At 35.4% G+C, this 21,338-nt stretch overlaps 1 protein-coding gene across 1 annotated transcript in view; it reads right to left on the bottom strand.

Moving 5' to 3' along the window:
- Trhde (thyrotropin releasing hormone degrading enzyme) overlaps nt 1-21,338 on the bottom strand; it is a 355,084-nt gene that overhangs the window by 148,833 nt on the left and 184,913 nt on the right. Inside the window, exon 6 of the mRNA XM_040754861.1 lies at nt 9,069-9,206. Within this exon, the coding sequence (XP_040610795.1) occupies nt 9,069-9,206 (138 nt within the window). The remainder of the gene's footprint in view (nt 1-9,068; nt 9,207-21,338) is intronic.

The following is a 21,338-nucleotide window of genomic DNA, read 5'->3' as shown; positions in this document are numbered from 1 at the left end:
GATCAGGGATAACAGGAACATACCTGAACATAATAAAAGCAATATTCAGTAAACCAACAGCTAACATCAAACTAAATGGAGAGAAACTAAAAGCAATTCCTCTAAAGTCAGGAACAAGGCAAGGCTGTCCACTCTCTCCATATCTCTTCAATATTGTCCTTGAAGTTCTTGCTAGAGCAATAAAAAAACAAAAGGACATCAAGGGGATACAAATAGGAAAAGAAGAAGTCCAGCTTTCACTATTTGCAAATGATATGATAGTTTACATAAGTGACGGAGCTGATAAACACCTTCAGTAAAGTGGTAGGATACAAGGTTAACTGAAAAAAATCAGTGGCCCTGATATACACATGATGAAGTGGCTGAAAAAGAAGTCAGAGAAACATCACCCTTTACAATAGCTATAAACAACATCAAATACCTGGGGATAATGTTAACTAAGAAAGTAAAAGTTCTGTATATCAAGAACTTTGAGTCTTTAAAGAAAGAAATCAAATAGGATCCCAGAAAATGGGAACATCTCCCATGCTCTTGGATTGGTGGGATCAACATAATAAAAATGGCAATCTTGCCAAAAGCAGACTACAGATTCAATGTAAATCCCTATCAAAATTTCGGCACAATTCTTCACAGAACTCAAAAGAACAATAATCAACTTTACATGGACAAACTAAAGGCCCAGGATAGCCAAAACAACCCAATACAATACAGGAACTTCAGGGGGCACCACCATACCTGACTTCAAGCTCTATTATAGAGCTACAGTCCTGAAAACAGCTTGGTATTGGCAAAAAAAATAGACAGGTAGACCAATGGAACCAAATTGAAAACCCTGATTTTAACCCATGCACCTATGAACACTTGATTTTTGACAAAGAAACTAAAACTATACAACAGAAAAAAGAAAGCATCTTCAATAAATGGTGAAGGCATAACTGGGTACTGGCATGCAGAAGACTGCAGATGGACCCATGTCTATCGCCTTGTACAAAACTTAAGTCCAAATAGATCAAAGATCTCAACATAAATCCAACCACACTGAAACTCTTAGAAGAGAAAGTGGGAGATACTCTTCAACGAGTTGGTACAGGAGACCACTTCCTGAACATAACACCAGTGGCATAGACACTGAGATCGACAATTAACAAATGGGACCTCCTGAAACTAAGCGGCTTCTGTAAGGCAAAGGACACAGTCAACAAGACAAAAAGATCTGACAGAGGGCTAATCTCCAAAATTTACAAAAAACTCAAGAAGCAAGTCTCCAAAATACCAAAGGATCCAATTAAAGGGTGGGGTACAGAACTAAGTAGAAAATTCTCAATAGAGGGGGCTAAAATGGCCAAGAGACACATAAGAAAGTGCTTAACATCCTTAGCCATCAGGGAAATGCAAATCAAAACAACTTTGAGACACCATCTTACTCCTGTCAGAATGGCTAAAATCAAAAACACCGAAGACAATTTATACTGGAGAGGATGTGGAGAGAGGGGAACATTGCTCCACTGCTGGTGGGAATGCCAACTCGTACAACCACTTTGGAAATCAGTATGGACATTCCTCCGGAAAATGGGAATCAATCTACCATAAGACCCAGCAATTCCACTCCTTTGCATATACCCAAAAGACGCAAATTCATGTTCATAGCAGCATTATTTGTACCAGCCAGAACCTGGAATCAACCTAGATACCCCTCAGCTGAAGTATGGACAGAGAAAATGTGGTACATTTACACAATGGAGTATTACTCAGCAGAAAAAAAAAAACAATGGAATCTTGAAATTCGCAGGTAAATGGATGGCACTAGAAGAAACCATCCTGAGTGAGTTAACCCAGTCACAAAAAGACAAACATGGTATGTACTCACTCATATATGTATTTTAGACAAGGATCAGGATAGTTCCAGTCTGCACTTTCACTGACAGAGAGTCTGGGAAACAGGAAAGAACCTAAAAGACATATGCATGGTACCCCAGAGAAGAGGAATGAAGCAAGATCCTCTGAACAGATGGGGAACACGGTGAGGGGTGGGGGGAGTGAGAGCTGGAAAGAAAAGAGGGGGAGAAGAGGAAGAGAGAGTAGGTCATGGGGGAACAGGAAGGTTGAGTGGGGGGGTTAGAATAGGGGGAAGAGGGAATCATAGGTTATAATACAGTGAGACCTCTAGTGATCTAAAGGGATGACACCAACTGGCAAGCTAAGCAATAGTGGAAAGACCACCTTAAATGCCCATTCCTGATAATGTACTTGATGTCTATAACCCTCCTGGAGCCTTCATCCAGGGACTGATGGAAGCAGAGACAAACACCCACAGTTAAACACTGAACTCAACCCATGGAACCCATATACAGAGAGAGAGGAGCAAAGAGTAAATTGGCAAAGAATGGGCTCACAAAACCAGCAGAGACAGCTGATCTGAACAGGGGAGAGCTCTTGGACCCCAGACGGACAGCTGGGAGGCCAGCATGGGACTGATCCAGACACCCTGAGTGTGAGAGTCAGTGAGGAGTCAGTGAGGAGGCCTGGGCAACCTATGGAGCCCTGAGCAGTAGATCAGTGTTTATCCCTGGCATACAAACGGTCATCGTGTGTCCGTAACACAAAGAGGGATGCTCTCTCAGCCTGGACTCTTAGGGGAGTGCCTGTACCCTGCCCTGAGTGAAATGACAGACTCTAGATATCCCCTATGTGGAAGGAAGTGGCAATAGGGTGGGAGGCTGGGGGGGGGATGGTGGCGGGTGCTGGAGGAAGGGAGGAAGAGGGAACTGGGATTGACATGTGAAACAAGCTAAATAAAATAAAATAAAAATAATAAAATAAAAAAAGAAAGTGAAATGTCAGCAAAGCTCCCCTGGAGAGCAATCTGGACACTGTTGGGAAGACAACATTATAATGGAAACAATTAGCAGCTCTAGTGTGGGGAAGTTTGGTAGAGCAGGGCATCACCAACAGAAAGATAGAAATGAGCATTCAGAGGCAAAAGAACATAGTCCTGTTTGGCTCAGACTGTATAGAGTGAGTGAACAGGGGGTGGGAGGGTGGGGAGCACAATTATAACAGCATTGTCTCTCATTCTTACTTTTTTTGGGTCTGTGTAGCATTTCCAGCAAAAAGTGGACACAATCTGACTTGGTTTTAGAATCATCACTCTGTGTGTTCCATCATTAAAGGGCATGTGTGACTTCCCAATACAGTTATTCTTACTATAACCATTAACTTATTTTCCTGTTATTTGAATCTACTTGATTACAGTTTTAAGAGAATATGCAGGTTTCCTCCTACAGAAGGGGTCATAGCTACATGTTCATTGTATTCCCTGAGAACACACAGTGGGCAGGGTTCTTAGATACCAAAGGATGATGCATAAAATGGGTGGTCAAGGGATATCAGGGCCATAAACATATTTTGTCAAATCTAGTTGTAGAATATATTAGCAAAATCCTACAAATTGAATTTCTCTTACCATTCCCTTTACAAAAATTGAGGTCACCATGACTATCACAGATTTTTCTCTATTTAACATATCCTTTTATTTTTATTTTATGTAATATATGTTTAATCTTCAAAATAAACCAGTTCATGAGAGAGTTTCTGACAATGTTCCTGCTTTTAAAGGATTCTACTTAAAATGCTGAAGTCATCGTCCAATTTGTTCTTCTCTTGAAGCTTGCTGGAGTTTCCTCCACCTTGGCATCATATGTAAATTTAATGAGTATTCACTCACTTTCATCATCCAGGTCACTGGGTCATTGATTCTCATTTCCCTTTGTGATTTTTAGAGCAAAGATGCTGTCTCAATCTATCTTTCATAGCTTTTCTTGTCTGTGTATAGTATCTTACAACTTTTTATAACATATTTTTCAATATAAAGCTTCTTCATTTTCCAATTATAAACTAACTTGTAATTTCATTAGATCTACATTTTTATAATACTGTAGTTATCAGAGCTCTTCTGTCCTTAAAACTGTGATTTTAGGAAGTCTTTTTGTGTTTGTTTGCTTGCTTGCTAGCTTGTTTTAATACTAGCCTTGGGACTACCTGTAAAATCTCTATTTCTTTGAAGATCTTCCATCTTCAAAATCAACTCCACAAAATATCAGTATGTGATCTACTAGTTATGCCCATGATTTCTCTATAACTTTCTATTCTCTTGTTATATTATTCTCAGCAAATTATTTAAAGTTCAGTGAAATTATAATTTGAGAAGAATAAGAATAAAGGTAGGTATAATTAGTGTAACACAAATAATAAAAACCCAGAGACAAATATTGAGGTTCATGCTGAAGATCAGAAAAACAAAGCAGGCAAGTCAGTAGCTCTTACCTCTACCAAGCTGAAATGACAATCCCATCTCCATGAATCCTCAGAGACAATGGTCACCCTTTCTGGAAACTAAATCTCACATGAGACCCTTTGATTCTTCCTTTTATACCTACCTAGTACTGGGATTAAAAACATGAGCTCTGTTATTCTTTGACTGATTCACTTTTATGAAGCCCTGGGTGGCCTTGAACTCACAGAGATTCATTTGCCTTGTCTCCTGAGTCCTGGGATTAAAGATGTTTGCCACCACTGCCTGACCTCTATGGCTAGCTAGCATAGATGCTGGGATTTAAGGTGTGTATCACCATTGTCTGGTTCTAAGGCTGTGGCTAGCTTTGCATTTTCATCTCCAGTGGCTTTTTTAAATCATAGCCAATATATCATCACAAATTATGATATTATTAAAGGAATAATTATATAGGATGATAAATAAGGCAAAGAAATAGAAATGCAATGGGTACTGACTGTCTGCCAAGGTCAGTGTTGTTTAATAACAGATCTTCAGGGAGGGACCACAGAGAAAACAAGCAATTTCTAAAATTAAATGATATTTATAATAACTCCAAAATGTCTTCTGTTTACAGTCCCTATATCTAGTCTAAATTGTCCAGATCAATCAAATCAGTTCCATCTCTACTGTATTTATAGGGTTTTTACCCTAACCCACCCACCCAGGACAGTATTAAAAGTGTGATACATCATCTTTTAGCAACTTCGGATCTTCTCAAGCTGCTGTATTCAATAGAAGTTCCTCATGACAGAAGGGCTTTGTGGGTGCTGACCCAACTTGCCCCACTTGAAGGTCTACTCCCTCAAACCTTTGCTCTTCATATGACTCCTTCACGCCTTCCATAATTTCCATGGTGTTCCACCACTGAGCCTCCTCTACAGAATGTGTTTCCTGACAATTCTGCCACAACAGAGGAAAAGCTGCTGGCCTACACTGCCCAGTCAGAATATTACATCCCTGTGGATACAGGGATTAGTCAATCAAATTACTTCATTTAAATAAAGCAAAGCTCTCTGGAGAGATAGGCACATGTTCTATCTGGAAATAAAGAATTCTCCTTGAAGCATGTTGAGATCACAATAGTGATGACCTGCCTAGACTAACCTAGTCTGATACCACCTATCTAAAACATCAAATATATAGCGAAGTTGCTAAGAAACTGAAAAAAAGTTGTTTTCTGATGGTGTGGTTCATATATCTCACTTAACAATTCTAAAGTTATTACTACACCTCATATTTACCAATTAATTTTATTTACTCTATCAATAAGTATTTCCAATTGTTTCACTAAGATTTCTACATTTAAAATGTAAACATTTACATTTAAATAGTCTCATTTATTTCTGTTATCTTTCTCCTTTATGTCTTATCATTATACCCACAGCACACAGAAGTACCCAGAACATAGGCAAAGGCTTGTTCAAAAATCTTGGAATTATCTGGAGCAGCCAAGCTTTTTATTCAAATACAATATTGATGAATAAGAGCCCTGAAACCTGATTTCCTTGGAAACATACCCTGAATTGACTATCATTGTCTTATCTTTAAAATGATAGTCATATTAATAAAAAACCTCATGTGATGACTACAAGAATTAAAATAAAAGGTGATAAAACATTGTCACAATGCCTAGCACAGACTATCAAAAATAATTAATCATTATTATTCATTTGTACTCCTTAGGAGTGTGGTCCTTGGTAGGTTTTCCATGCAGCAGTGGATGACACCATGTGTTAGTACAGATGAGAATAACAAATTGGACTCACTTAATTTTAAAATGCATACATAAATAAATATTTAGGGAGGGCATGATTTTAGAAGGAATAATCACTAGGGTTCCTTATAAGATTTGGAGGTGGCAGGTGATGAATGGAGATAATCAAGATACATTTTATCCACTCATGAAAATTTCAGAAACCAGAAAAATATAATTTTAAAAAGACTGCAATAGGCATATTCTCCACTAGCAAATAAAACATTCATGGACAAAAATTATAACTATTTTATTGTTGAAGTCTAAAAACGAATTTAATTCTAACTTTACAATTTTTTTAATGTGAGAATGTTTTTTTATTGCAAGTATGTCTGTACACAACATACATGAAATGCCAGTAGTGGCCAGAAGAGAGTAGTGGATGGCCTGGAAATAGAGTTATAAAAAGTTGTGAGCCAACATGTGGGTGCTAGGAAACCAAAACACAGCCTAATGGAAAAGCAACCAATACTCTTGACCCCTTCAATTTTACAATGTTCATTCTATATAGGTGACAAAAACTCAGAATCACGAATTTAAAATGCCAAGTTTAATAGTTTGCAATGTGAAATACTCAGAGATAAATCTGTAAGATGGTATGAAAGATTGCTATTACCTACACAGCTTAGAGAACAGGATGAGGACCTGACAGAATTGAATCGTAGCCCACTCTGTCTGTTAAAGCAGTATTGTTAGGATGACAGTTCCCCAGATTGTTTATTAATACAACACAGTCCTAACCATTCTAGTGTAAGTTTTGCAGGAATTAGCAGACTCATTTCTGTGTAAATGCAAAAGACCATGAAGGACTGAAGAAACTTAAAAGAAAGCCATCAGGAAGAGTGACATGGTCTTATTTCATGATTTCATTACAAAGAAACAACAGCAAGCAGGACTGTGTGGGGCCTGAGCCAAATACGTTCATGTAGGAGTGCAACAGAATAAGAAACAAAGAAACCAATCCACAGGTGTATGAGTCAGTGTTTTTCAGCACTATGTAAAGGCAACTCAGGGGAGAAAAGACTGACTCTGTTTTCTAGGCATTTCATCTTAATTGAAGCATTCTTTCTGGTAGAATGGAGAAAAGCTAATGCAGTGTACAAGTCTCGGGAAACTCACATAACTTACCAGATTCTGGAAACCTGGAAAGTCGCAAGACTCACAAGGACCCACACTGAGTTCCAAACACAAAGAGTAGATGGGACATGGAGACTAGAGCTAGCAAAGATGCCTGAGGTTGTGCAGAGAGCTAGGCGATAATATTTTCAATATTCAAACTCAGAAACAGCTCATGTATCTAGTAATATGAACAATTTTTGCATATGTATAAATTGTTAATGTGTATGTATCTTGAAAGGACTATAGTGAATGAAAGAAGGAAAATTACTGTAAACATACATATATATTGTTTCTATAAAACTATCAAAAATGCAAACTAATTAATAGTAAATATAATCAGCATGGATAAGGCAGGATTTACAATGGGCTTGAGAAGTGCTTACAGTGATGTGTATGTTCTTCTCTCGACTGCCATGGAATTCTCACTGCCTACATGTGCTGGAATTTATAAGACTGTACCTTCTAAACACACACACAGTTTATCATACAACAATGGCACTTTTCAAATATCAGACCAAAGGTGACATTTTTACTGATGTTTGAAACTTAATGATATACAGCTGGTAAAACGTTTATCAGAAACTATCTCAGCAGTAATCCTGAGAAACTCATCACAGGTGGCTGATTTTTCATATCAGCAAACTGGCATGCCTCTTTGCCAAAATGTAAAGAGAGCAGAAGGAAAATCACCATATATTCAGATGTACTACTGTTTCTATTGTTAACCCCCTTTAATCATCTTGATACTGCAAATCTATGAAATAAAGATTAGGAATACTATATAAAGTTACATTTGATCAGAAGAATATTGTCATGATTTTAATCATGTTAAAGTAAAACTATTATTTACAAACAGCCTTTTAGAATCAAGGATGGAATGTCTTAACACAGTATTTTTGAAATTATATTTAAATATTATTATTATTAAATAAATTAAATATATAGCAAGCTAAACATAGCCAAAATCCATCACATATAAAATTAAAATAAGAATGACAAATATGTCATGAGCCTAAATGATATCATTCCTAAAAATAACAGAAATTCTCTCCTTGATCAAATGCAATGACATTTTCTCTTAACAAACATCAAAACATACTATTGCCTGCATTACTAATTGGTACATTCTTTTTATTTCTACTTACCACAATAAATATATGTATAGACAAGACAACTAACCACATTTTGACTACTAGGTGACTACTATTTGTCAAGGCTAAGACATATTTCCTCACATTAAAATTAAATCAAACGGTAAAGATATAAGGATAAATCCTAACCCTTGTAACAGTGAAAAAACCGAAATGTACCTAAAATGTTATAACGAGTCACTGATTCAAAATTTCCATTTACTTTGCCATCGTATCCATAAACATGACCAGTTCCACAAAACTCTTTTAAAACTATTAAATAATAATAATTATCATTATTATATGATATAATAATTATTATTAGATGTATGTGTTCTGTTACTACACAGACCCATTTGCATCAGCCAATCAAGTATTTAAAGGGCACTAGCAGAAGGAATTTGTCACTAGTTAAGTCAATGTTCTTAATACTAAAAACTGACATTTACATAAGGCCATTTGTACAGCAATATCAAACGAAGTTCCCAAACATTTATACATTAATACTTAGACTATTTCCACACAGTGTTTGGCAAACACTCATTTCCATTTTACTCATTTATAAAGCAAATTGTTATCTACGGAATTACAAGAATCTAGCAACTCCTTTCCTACCTACAATCCATTTTCATTTGCTAGAAATAACACAAAAATACAAGACTTCTGACATGAAATAGGCTGTCTATCCCAATAGTGAAATAGCTCCTTGGCATGTGTCTCTTCTCTACCCCACCTTTTTGTAAGCGATCCAGTCGAACACTCTGTCAATATCTGTTGCCCTTAGCACTTCCTGTGATACCGGATGGGAACTGGCCAAGCCATCAAGCAGCATCACTTCATGTAGAACATCTGTCAGAAATCTTTGCTTTTCCTGTAATACAGTAGATGGGATAATATTATAGGTGATTCATGGTTATGGGAGAATCTGCCAGAAAACATGAACAGTGTGTGTGTCACTTAACAGACGGTGCTCATCAGTCTCCCATGGTAAGACTCACATCCAAAGGAAACTCAGTAAATAAAATAACCCCTTTGGATACTATAAAATAAAGACAGTTGATTTAAACATAACATGAAACAAAATCAATAGGCTGCTGTAAGCCCTGAGTAATAAAAACACCCAACTGTTTTATCAGTGCATAAAGTAAGTGGACACATATGACAATGATAAGATACAGGCTTGTTTGTGTAATCTACAGGGTGTAGACAACAATTCCAGTCTCCAATAGCATTTTCATGTCAGGTCAATGCACGAATCCTATCTATTTAAACCACTATACCTAGCCTCATTAGAACAAGTTAACCTTGGTCTCCCTACTTCTCCATTCCACCACATATATTCACAATACCTAGTAAAATCATTGCTTTCATCCAGCTAGGGTGTATGTAGATGTACACACAAATTTAGATTAAAGATCACTCAGTCCTAATTATCCATCACCAGGAAGTACTGAAATTAACCAGAATCAGGAACCTTCTATTCACCACATGTCATATTTCTCTCATAAAAGTAGACCTGTTGCTTTACAAATAAACCGCAAAGAACGGTGCTTTTTGTTGTTTTGTTTTAAGACATTCTGCTTAAAAAACAGCTTGGATTCTGTTTTTTAAAAAAAAATGCTTCCAGCTATTAGTCCTCCTGGCCACCTGCCTTCATTGATGAAGGAAGGGAAGGAAAAATGAGACGCAAAAGATAACAAGCCTAAATAACCCCCTAGATAGCTAAGAACTGCAGAGTATCATTACTGAGATTAAAGACTCCAATGCTTCAATTGCTCTGCCTAATTCTGAACTCAGTCCTACAGTCTGTTCATTTTGAGAAATCAGATAAACAGTGTGTAATTTTGGATTGAGTTGTAATTTCCAGCTGAAAACAGCAATCCTCAGCCTTAAAGAAGTGGAAACAAAGAAGAAATATGCCTTAGGAAGAAAAGTTATCTGAGCAAACGTGTGTGTTCATTCCTTCAAATCTACTTTTTTAAAATAGTGGTTTGGTTATCTTCACTTGATCAATGATTTAGTCCATTGAGTTAATTATTTAATTGACTGATTAACTATATTTATAAGAAGGGCATTTTCTAATAGTGTTTAATTGTCTACCGTTTATATCTCTAGTGTCTTTAGTTATCTTTTGTTTTAACACTTTCACAATGATTGTCTATTACCCATCAAAGACTATTAATAGCAAAGACTAGTGCAACCTTGCTCTTAGTCCCAGAAGGCTGATTCTGACCCTGTAAGACTCACAGGTAGAAAGTTGAAACTCCACATGAATTGATTGATGAATATCACACAAATCAAATGTATATTTTCTCTCAAATTAATTTCCAATTCACAACAAAGATATACCATTGAAACTGTTGACTTTAATGCTGGGACAGAGGTGGTCCATTAAAAACAATAGTAATACCTTAAAGAGATAACGAAGATAAAAAAATCATTTGGCAGTTCCAAAATAAACCCATAAATTTGGTTATTAAGCAGTTAAGAGTTTCAGTCATTCAAATTTAAAATACATGTTAAGATTATCTGATATTAGACCAGAAGCAAAAATTATAAAATAAATATTTCTATTTAAATTTGACCAATGAATGCTTTGACTTTTCAGAAAGTTTCAAATGAAGACATGATATCATTCAGAAAACAAAATAACATCAAATTCTTCAGAGTGATTGATTGTGGTAGACATTTAAAATGATGCTTATTTTGAATCATAATTTTTAATCTTTAGCAACAATGAATGTATATTGCTCAATGCTAAAATGAATGAAGAGTCCTTTTTTGCTAGAACTATGAGGGTTAAGTGTCTTAAACAGATTTTAAAAGTAAAACTCAATTGCAAAGAAGAAATGTTAATGTTAAAAGAACTATTATCAATTATATATGATACATTACTCCATGTTTCTGGAGGGTAGCAAACTAACTCTTTCTTTAGTTAATATAACTTCACTTATTATTATTTAACTTTAGTGTGGGTAGGCCATTGGTGAATGATCTATCTTCTACCTTGTTGAAAAAATGGTATTAAATCATGTAAGAAAATACTTGTGTGCAAAAATAGATTAGGACCTGTGTTCCTGGTAGGGGAGCACATACCAGGCACAGAGGACAGAATACATTAAATTGATGAGAAAAGAAAGAAAGAAAATTCTAGCCAGAAGCAAATTCAATTTGACAGTACTATAAACATGTCACAGGAGAAAGGACACTGTAGTTTTTTTTTAATAAACACCTGAATCACTACAAGGCCAACAGCCTCTGCAGTAAAAATAGCTATCTTACCTAGTATTAGTTAATTTCCTACCATTTACCTGGAGCTATGAATGTTAAAAATTGAAGTAAAAAGTCATTTGTATAATATCAGGTAAGAGATAAAATTGTTGGCCATGGTGAATGAAATAATAGTTTTATTTTATAGATTAAAGTTGCTGAAGTGATTTTTAGGGAATCTATAAAATAATTGACTTATCTTGGAGGACCTTCTTTAAAGAGTAGGAAATAATACAACCTTGAAATGTTTAATTAGAATGTGTGTGCATGTGTTTCATTGTATAGTAGACTCAAAGTGAATATGTAACACCTCATTTTATTTTATTCCCATATTTAAGGCTGGTATAATTTGTAATCTAAAAGAAAGATGGGGCATTTTAAAATATAAAGAACTTGACTGTTAACAATAACCACAAATTCCACAACCTTAATGTAGATATTACTTGGAGTTGTTACATGTGTGTCTTCATTTCAACAATTACAATAATATAAAATGTCACTTTTCCACTAGTGTGTGTGTGTGTGTGTGTGTGTGTGTTATGAACTTGAGAAATTTACAAAGACATTTCAGAAAAATAAGGAATGGGAAACTGCAGAATTGTTCATGAAAACCACACAGCCATTATTTTACTTGCCCATTTATTTCCTCAATGAATATCCATTGAATTCCCCGTCTATGATAGATATCATACCGCATTTGTGAAATGAATGGATGACTAAATGTTGAGCTTTCTAATCTTGAACTCAAGAATAGAAAAGTACTACAATAGGCAGATACACAGAAAAACTATTATAGTACAATGGGTGCTATAAAACTGAGAGGTTGAAATGATTAATTAGTTCAGGAAGGCTTTCCAGAAAAAAAAACAGCATCCAAGTAAATGGCTGATAGAGGAGAGGGGAAACAGCTAGAAAGAGGCAAATCCAGGGCAGAGTAAACATGCAATAAAAAAACCACACCTCTCAAATTCTCAATTAGCAGTTTGAGGAGTTGGTGTTAATAAATGGGCAGTAACAAGAATCCTGACAGTAAATGTATTGCTGTCGCTGTGGTATACAAGATGACTAATAGAGCCAAGAGACAGCAAGTGACCACTATCCTAAGAGTAGGAGTGGGAATCATGTATTAAGACGATTCGTTGCTAAAGGATAGCTGGATTTGGTAGATATTTAAGGCATTTCCCATGATTTGAAATAACTGTATGGCTTTTAGTTTAATGGGGCTTAAAAGGAAAAGTTGAAGATATTGACACAAAAGTTGGAAAAATGCAGTTTAGAGAACATGCTTTAAAAACTCAGTTTTACATATGGTGGAAAAAAGTGTCTATGAACATGCACAGAGTCTTGCAAACAACTGCAAGTAAGGACCTGGGTCTAAGAGAAAGGACTAAATTATCATTTGACAATACATAGTAGTTGTTACATAATATGAACAGAACCTCAGAAATCACTTCTAAAATAATTTTTTATAACATCAGCGGCTCACAGATTTCTTTTTGGCTGTGTATGTAAATGAAGTTAAGAATTCTTAACACATCATTAGATATCTAGGAAATTATAGTCTTTAGTGCTCCAAAGTGGTTTCTGTCTGGACATGTCAAGTCTAAGAGGTTACATGAGAAGATGACTGCTCTGGACATAGTTACTGAGTATAGACCATCAAGAATTAAAGTTAAAGCTATCGTCAGCTTCCTACAAAAAGGCTGAAGAACGTTAATAGAGTGCAATACTAGTCACATGCATTGAATCTATCGAAGGAAAAAATAACAGAGAAAGGAAAAGCAGAGAGAAATGTCTGAAAGACATTGTGCATCAGATCACAAACAAAGGTGATGAGGGACAAGGCTGAGACAACTCAAGTAGTTGTGAGATATCCATAGGCTTAGAAAACTAGAAAAAAACTCAAAGCAGAATTGAGTTGTACCCAATCAGTCACAAAGACTCAATTATCCCCTAGAAAATGGATCTGAACATAACTGATCCTTTTGATTTTCTCAAGAGAAAAGGCTACCTGGTGAATGCGAAGTTGACACAAGAGTCCTACACTGGAAGTGAATACCTGCCTTTCACTGCTCAGAGAACTTTGTGAGCCCACACAAATTTTGAGACCTCAGCATCCTTGTTTATTCCCATGTGCAGCTGTGAAGACTAAATAAATGAATTAGCAGGTATTAAAACACAACCTGTTATATGTGAATACAGAAATGGACTCAGGACACAGAGTGACTGCACTGAGAAGCCTGTGATTTCTTATGCCTGTGAAAGGTAGGAAAAGCTTCTAAGCAAGAGATTAAATTGAATTTTTAAGAAGAAGAATTACTTAAGGATTCAAGAACTAAACGACAGGAAAGGACATTTGGGACAAAGGGAAATTTCTGAAAAGTCAAGGAAAACTTTCAGCATATGTCTCAGAGTGAGTGTCCGACAGAGAGGTGTTCATGGCACAGGTTAGGGAGCAAATCCCAAGTGGTGACAGAGAGGCACACAAGATCAAAATCACCAAGGAGTCTTAGAAGCTGTAGTCACATGACACTGTGGAACCTGCACTATGAGAAGTCTGGAGAGTGCTGAGTTTCTGGACTAGAACAATGAGCAACAAAAAAGAGAAATGGAAAAATTTTGCACAACTGAGAAGCACATAATATGGGCTTTGTCCTTGTGAACACAAAATGCTGTGTCAGTTATTTCCATTAAATTTATCCTCATTCTCTGGTAAGCAATGCTGATCAAATAAAATATTAATTTTGAAATCAAATGTGTGAATTAGCTGTAGACATAAACAAATGAATGAGCACAGAGGTGCATATAAAATAAAATATCCAAATGTATTCAAACATTTCACTTTTTGTTATGGGATGATCCTTCTGCATGCTGTGAATATATTTTGCTCTCTTTGATTAGTTAAGAAGCTGCTTTTGTCTATAGCAAGTCATAATAAGGCTAGGCAAGAAAGTCAAATGATGATACAGGAAGAAAGATGAGTGGAATCAAGCAGAGTGTCGAGCCAGCCACCAGAGGAACAAGGCGTGCTAGAGGATAGCTAAAGCCATGAAGCTATATGGCAAAACGTAAATTAATATAAACAGGTTATTTAGTTTTAAGAGGTAGTTAGTGATAAGCCTAGGCTATAGACCGAGCATTCTGTAATTAATATAAGCTTTTGTGTGATTATTTGGATCCAGGCTGATCGGGACAAAAGAAAAACTCTGCCTTCATTTACACTTTTATGCTAATTTTATCCATTTATATAAAGTAGCTCCTTTTTCCAATTTTTAATGTTCACAATACTCTTTTTCATAGAGATTAAGTACAGCTTTCTAGCCTTTGGATTCAATCCAAAGAGGATGTCTAGTTGAAATGATAAAAGTAGTACAGTGCAATTCCATATATTTAGTATCTGCCTCATGGAAGGTCCTGTGTTATGCCCTCGGGAAATACAACAGAGACACAGTTAACACCTCCCAGCAATGCATTTTACAGTATGAAATACAGACATTAGTATAAATGGTTAATATCCTACAATGATACAGTATTAGTGAGTTAGAGAACTAGAGGAATGGAAATTAGAATGCAAGTTATAAGTAAAATTGCTTTTAAAATCTGTGACCATGCTGTCTCAACTATAATTTTCATGAAGAGAAGAAGTAAGATATATCATATTTTTACAAGTCTGGGACATTAACTCCCACATAGTAAAGGCTTCTAACATTCCACACATTAACCAAAACCCCATATGAGTCAACATTAACCTGAAACCATTGTTTATAAAAGAACTTAATAAGGACTACTAGCAAACCTATCACTGCAGTTAGACATTTTATCCCTTTTTTCATGAACTATTCAGAGCATGATTGAACTTAAAAGCAGAGGGATATGATCAGTAATTCAAACAGTAAAAGTAAATATGTTGAAGGAAAATAATATCCTATGCAAATGAAATGGCTAACATTGAAGTTGTCGCATTTTTTTAAATTTATAACACAATGTCCTCTTTGTGAAAATTGAAAATTATTTGAACTTTAGATCTTATAACATTGAAATAAATTTCTATGCTTTATGTCATCATTCTGCTTTTCATAGCTCTAAGAGTATGTTAAATTTTCCATTTGAAAGAACTAGAGGTATTTGTAAAAATTATATCAGCATTTAGCTGAGTAGTTAATTTTTACCCACTGCCATCATCTGATAGACAGAATAAAAATAAAGAGAAAGTGGGAACAAATGTCATTCTCATGTAGCAATGTACTTCAAAATTAACAAAGGCTGGTGTTTAAAATACACACACCCAAGATGTTAATAATCATTTCCATGTGCTGCTTGTTAAAGCATCTCATTTGTATTAAAGTCAAACTTGTACAAACACACACACGTACATATTTACATATATGTACATATACATATATATTGTAGGAAATTGGAGAATAATTTAAAAAGGAATCACCGTCAATGCCTGCAATGGAAGAAGCACTCAACTGAAGCTTTTAGCTCCATATTTGTTTACAGAACCTTCTGTAGAAAGCACTGCATGCATGTAAGGCTCCAGGTAGCTCTCCATTGATGTAATATTAGTTGGTGATTTCACATAAACCTTTCAACAAGCAACTGAAAGTCTATGTTCAATGTATTTTCTAATATCAACCACATTTTCCCCATTGAAAAACCACACTCATTCCCTAAGAAAGCTTAACCAAGGAATATACTAAAAGTGAAGTTATATTCCCATAAAAAGTCTTTGAAGATTTTATAAACCTCTCAAAAATCCTAGATAAATGTTAGTGCATGTCTTTATGAGCTATGATACTCTCAAACATGACTAACTCAGAAGAAATGAGTTAAATTGTGACTCTCCAGAGAACGCATCCTCAACTGCCTGATATCTTGTTTTAACATTCTGTGTCATGTTTTATATTAATCAAGGCTTGATATGGCAAAGGGGAAAAGGCAAGATGTGACGCAAAATGTGCTGAATTGTGTATACCCAAACCGTGAATCATCTACAGATGTGCCCATGAACTATAAAGATATAGCAATATTGGCAAGCGCATCCTGTAATCCCAGCACTTGGGAAGTACTGTCAGTCCACTCAAGAGTATAAGACCAGCATTAGCTATATTGTGAGTTGAAAACTACAGATCAACAGTTAGTGAAAATAGAGGCCATGATCTTTTTTTTTTCAATTTGAAGCCTAAATATCTTTCATTAAACCATAAACCATAACCTTCCCATTATTGTTCATCCCTTACATCTCATGTTAACATCATAATATCACAATACAAACACTATAATATCAATTACCTATCTTTAAATTTTCACACTTTAAAAGTCTAAGTTATCTTTAAAAATCCAATGTCCTGCTATAAATCAAAGTCACTAAAGGTGGACTGGAGCAATTTTTTAAAAAAGTTACCTATGTTCTTACTTCAAAAAGGAATAAATGTCACAATCACAATCAGATCAAACCAAAAGCCAAAACCCAATCATATAAATAATTTAAGGTTTAACATTTAAATTCAGAATCTTTTGGTCTCCAAATGATCTAACCAGCTCCATTTCCCCTGCTTTGCTGTTCATGACACACATAGCTTATCTCTAAGCCCAGTCAGCTCCAACAAATACCTATTTCTATACTTGGCAGTCTTCTCATGATAGTGGTTTCTCTAATATCCTGATTTCTCCACTGCAATTGAGGCTAAACCTTCACCAATGGCCTCCCCTGGTGTCTCTTCAGGTATTCCAGCCCCTCCCACACAAGAGTCTAGCTGCTTTCTGGGAGCCTTTCATGACTAAAATAGATGCAGATACCCACAGCCAAACATTAGGCAGAGCTCTTCAAATCATACTAAAGGGGAGATTGGAAAACTCAGAGGGATGAAGGACATCACAAGAAATCCCACAGAATCAACTAATCTGGGCTCAGAGGGCTCACAGAGACTGGACTGACAAACAGGGAGCTGTCTGCATATATGTTAGAGTTGGATAGGTTGGTATTCCTGTGGGACTCCTAACAGTACGGGCAAGAACTGTTTCTGACTCTTTTGCCTGCTTTTGGTACCCTTTTCCTCATACAGGGTTGTCTTATTCAGCCTTATTATGAGGGGAGGTACCTAGTCTTACTGCAATATGATATATGCCATGTTTGGTTGATAACCAAGAGAGATCTACCCTCTTCTAAATAGAGATGGATGAGGAGTGGTACAAAGGGGAGGTAAGGGAAGGGACTGGGAAGAGAGGATGGAGGGGAAATAATAATAATAATAATAGAAGAAGTTGGAGAAGGAGGAGGAGGATGAAGAAGAGAAAGAAGAAGAAGTAGGAGGAGAAGAAGAAGAAGAAGAAGAAGAAGAAGAAGAAGAAGAAGAAGAAGAAGAAGAAGAAGAAGAAGGAGAAGGAGAAGGAGAAGGAGAAGGAGAAGGAGAAGGAGAAGGAGAAGGAGAAGGAGAAGGAGAAGGAGAAGGAGAAGGAGAAGGAGAAGGAGAAGGAGAAGGAGAAGGAGGAGAAGGAGAAGGAGAAGGAGAAGGAGAAGGAGGAGGAGGAGGAGGAGGAGGAGGAGGAGGAGGAGAAGGAGAAGGAGAAGGAGAAGGAGAAGGAGGAGGAAGAAGAAGAAGAAGAGGAGGAGGAGGAAGAAGAAGAAGAGGAAGAAACCAGTATTATTGAGTCCATTTCTAAGAAGTATTTTCTCAGTGCCAGCACACAGTAAGCTGTAGCAAGAGGAAACCAACTCTGAACATCTTGTGCAGGCAGCTGAACTCAATAATGTGCCATAGACAAACAGGTATTGCTGGTGTTGAAGAGGCCATGATTTTGAAGGAGAGTGGAAAGGGATATATGGGAGGGCTTAGTGCAAGAAAATGGAAGGCAGAAATGTTGTAATTATAATCTCAAAACTGAAATTTAAAGTAATTGTATTTGAAACATTAAAAAAATACAGATTGTATAAAACCCTTTCCTGATCCCCCAAACATATGTTGCTATCACTCATATTTTCATTAATTATGCTAATCCAGAGTATTATAGAATAGTTCTGAATAAATTTCCAATGATAGTCACAGAACATGTTGTCTAATAATTTTTATTCTAATAGTCTATCTACTTCACTGTGAATAGTCTCCAAATGCTCTAAGATGTCATATAACTCTCTCTAAGCATGAATGTATGGATTTTTTGACATCTTTCTTGGATTTTTGTCAAACAGGCAGGCAGTGTAGCTTCTGTCAAATCCAATCTATTTCTAACTTCAGCATCCTCTCATAGCTCAATAAATGAGCTCACAATACAATGAGAAGATGTTACAGTGTCTCATTAATTCTCTGTTCACAGTTACCTGTTAAGTTCGGGGTATACTTTTATTATTGAACACCTCATATATGTGACACTTAGAGTTAAATGCTGAAAATTACAGTGAAATAAAAGTCTCTACCCTGGAGAAGCATGCTGTCTGGTAAGGAAGATTTACTTTCTATTCTTTTGTGAATTGGCATCAACTCAATCCTACTCTACTAGAGTGCCCCTCCCTTTGAGACCCTGAACATAAATTTCACATCTCTGAAAGGTAATTTCTCTATCATGTTTTAACAGCACTGTCGGTACTTTGGCCATGAAAAGTATTTTTCTTTCTGCTTAATTTTTGACCAACTGGAAAGACATGTCAATACAATCAAACTTGTCAATCAAATTCAAAAAAGAACATCTGTTTCTCAGATTTGTTATAAATATTCATCAATATTTTTAGATGTAAATAGCAGGTACATTGAGAAGCTTTAATGTTTGATTGACAGACTGCAATTAAGGGTATTTTAGTATATATATATATATATATACTAAATATAGTATATATATTATACATACCATATATACACTATATATGTATCTAATACATATTAGATGTATATTTTAGATATATTTCATTTCTGTTTGAATTCTAATGGAAAATTTCTCATCATTCAAATATGGAGTAACTTTAAAGATGAGCTAATCAACTCCCAGACCTTATTAACATAATTACCAAGTAACTAATTTATTTTTTTTAATTTGTGAAATAAATAATCAGCTTAAGTCTGTAACAAAATTCTTACTGATTATATGGCTGTATTTTAAAGGACAAATTTTAATCATTTAGGTCCAGTATTTAGGGGCATACTTGGTCAGTTGGTTGATAACCTCAGAAAAATTAAACTAGTCTGAAAACAGAAGTTATGTTCTCAGTGAAAATAAAAAGTTTTCTACACTTCAAAGCTTAATAAGGGGTATCAAACAACTTCAGAGCACAGGGTCCTAAGAGCCCATATACTTAATCAAATCAGATAAATTACTGTGTCTCAGATTACTGCAAACATATCCACAATACTACCATTGTGCAGTTTCCTTCTTCAATATGCTAGACTAGAAATACATTTTAGAGCAAAAATACTAGGTATTAGCATCCCAAAGTCATTAAAATGTAAAGTATATATTCATTGTTATGTATATATTCAAATATCCTACTCTTGCTAATACCTTGATATGTGATTGACAATAGATCTTATCAGAAAATCAGTTTTGGATCTTAAAAATAGTATCACTATACATCAGTGACTAGTAGTAAGAGAAATATTAGTAAAGTAAATGACAGTGTACATCATAATTCTTCAGTTCTTCACACTACCTTTACACAAATTATTCAATCTCATTCATAGAAACTATAAGTGTAACATTATTATGGTAAGAAATAATCTGGTTTAGCTGATGGAAGAGTTTTATGAGGGCAGGAGGCCATCACTACTTAATCCTTGCTCGAACACCCGTTCTTCCTAACAGAGAAACAAACTTTATTATTATGAAATGTGAACAAGGAAATCTAGGCTAATCCTTGGAAATCTTTCATATTTTTGGTAAGCAGAAGGTAAACTTAATAATTGGCAAGAAAACAAAATATATTATCTTGTGTGAAGTCAAAAATATGTTATCTTCTGTGAAGTCAAATTATCTTTAGTCGTGATAAGTAATATGACCTGTCAGCTCACAAAAGATATCATAAAATTACAGAAAATGTTCTTGTTGTTTTGAAGGGAAGAAAACAAATAAACTTTTCAAAGGAAGAATTTTAGATTTCAAGTAGTCATTATCTGGAATACATCACATTCTGGGTACTTAAAACTAACCAGTAGAGAGTATGCATGGGAAATGAAGACCATTAATATCAATCACATTTTGCTCACAAAAGACAACTAGTATAACTTGAATTTAATCAGAAAATTAAAAGAATGTACAGAACAAGAAGAAAACAAAAAAGCAATTCTTGCTTTTGAAAAGGAATTTATTTTAAAATGCAGGCCATTCTTCCAGGCAAAGTTGACAAGTTTAAAGAGAATCAAGATTCAGAAGCAGAGAGAAATCTGACATCTAAATGAAACAGTCATTGTAGCAAAATAAATCTCAACCATTAAAAAGACTCATAAGACATTTAAAATAAAAGTGATTGTGAATAATTAAATGTCCTTCTTGCTCTGTGATTTGACTAAAACCTTGAGGCATTTGGAGCATATTTTATTTTCAGAACATATGTATGAATTTTAGTAGTCTGGAAAGGGCTACAGCTCTGTAGTTTAAGATACTCTGCAAACAAAGGCGCTGCTAACAGCTATGTGGTTGGTCAGATAAAGGGAAAAATTATGCACACTGAAGTTGACATGCAGATGACAAAACAAGGCATGTATCTGTGTAAAATACTGTTACCCAGCAGTTCCAAACTAATGTT

The sequence above is a fragment of the Mesocricetus auratus genome, unplaced genomic scaffold (genome assembly GCF_017639785.1).
Source record: "Mesocricetus auratus isolate SY011 unplaced genomic scaffold, BCM_Maur_2.0 Super-Scaffold_100011, whole genome shotgun sequence".
In the NCBI taxonomy this organism is placed as follows: Eukaryota; Metazoa; Chordata; class Mammalia; order Rodentia; family Cricetidae; genus Mesocricetus; species Mesocricetus auratus.
Note: the sequence above shows the minus strand (reverse complement) of the source record. Positions and strands in the feature narration are given on the sequence as shown.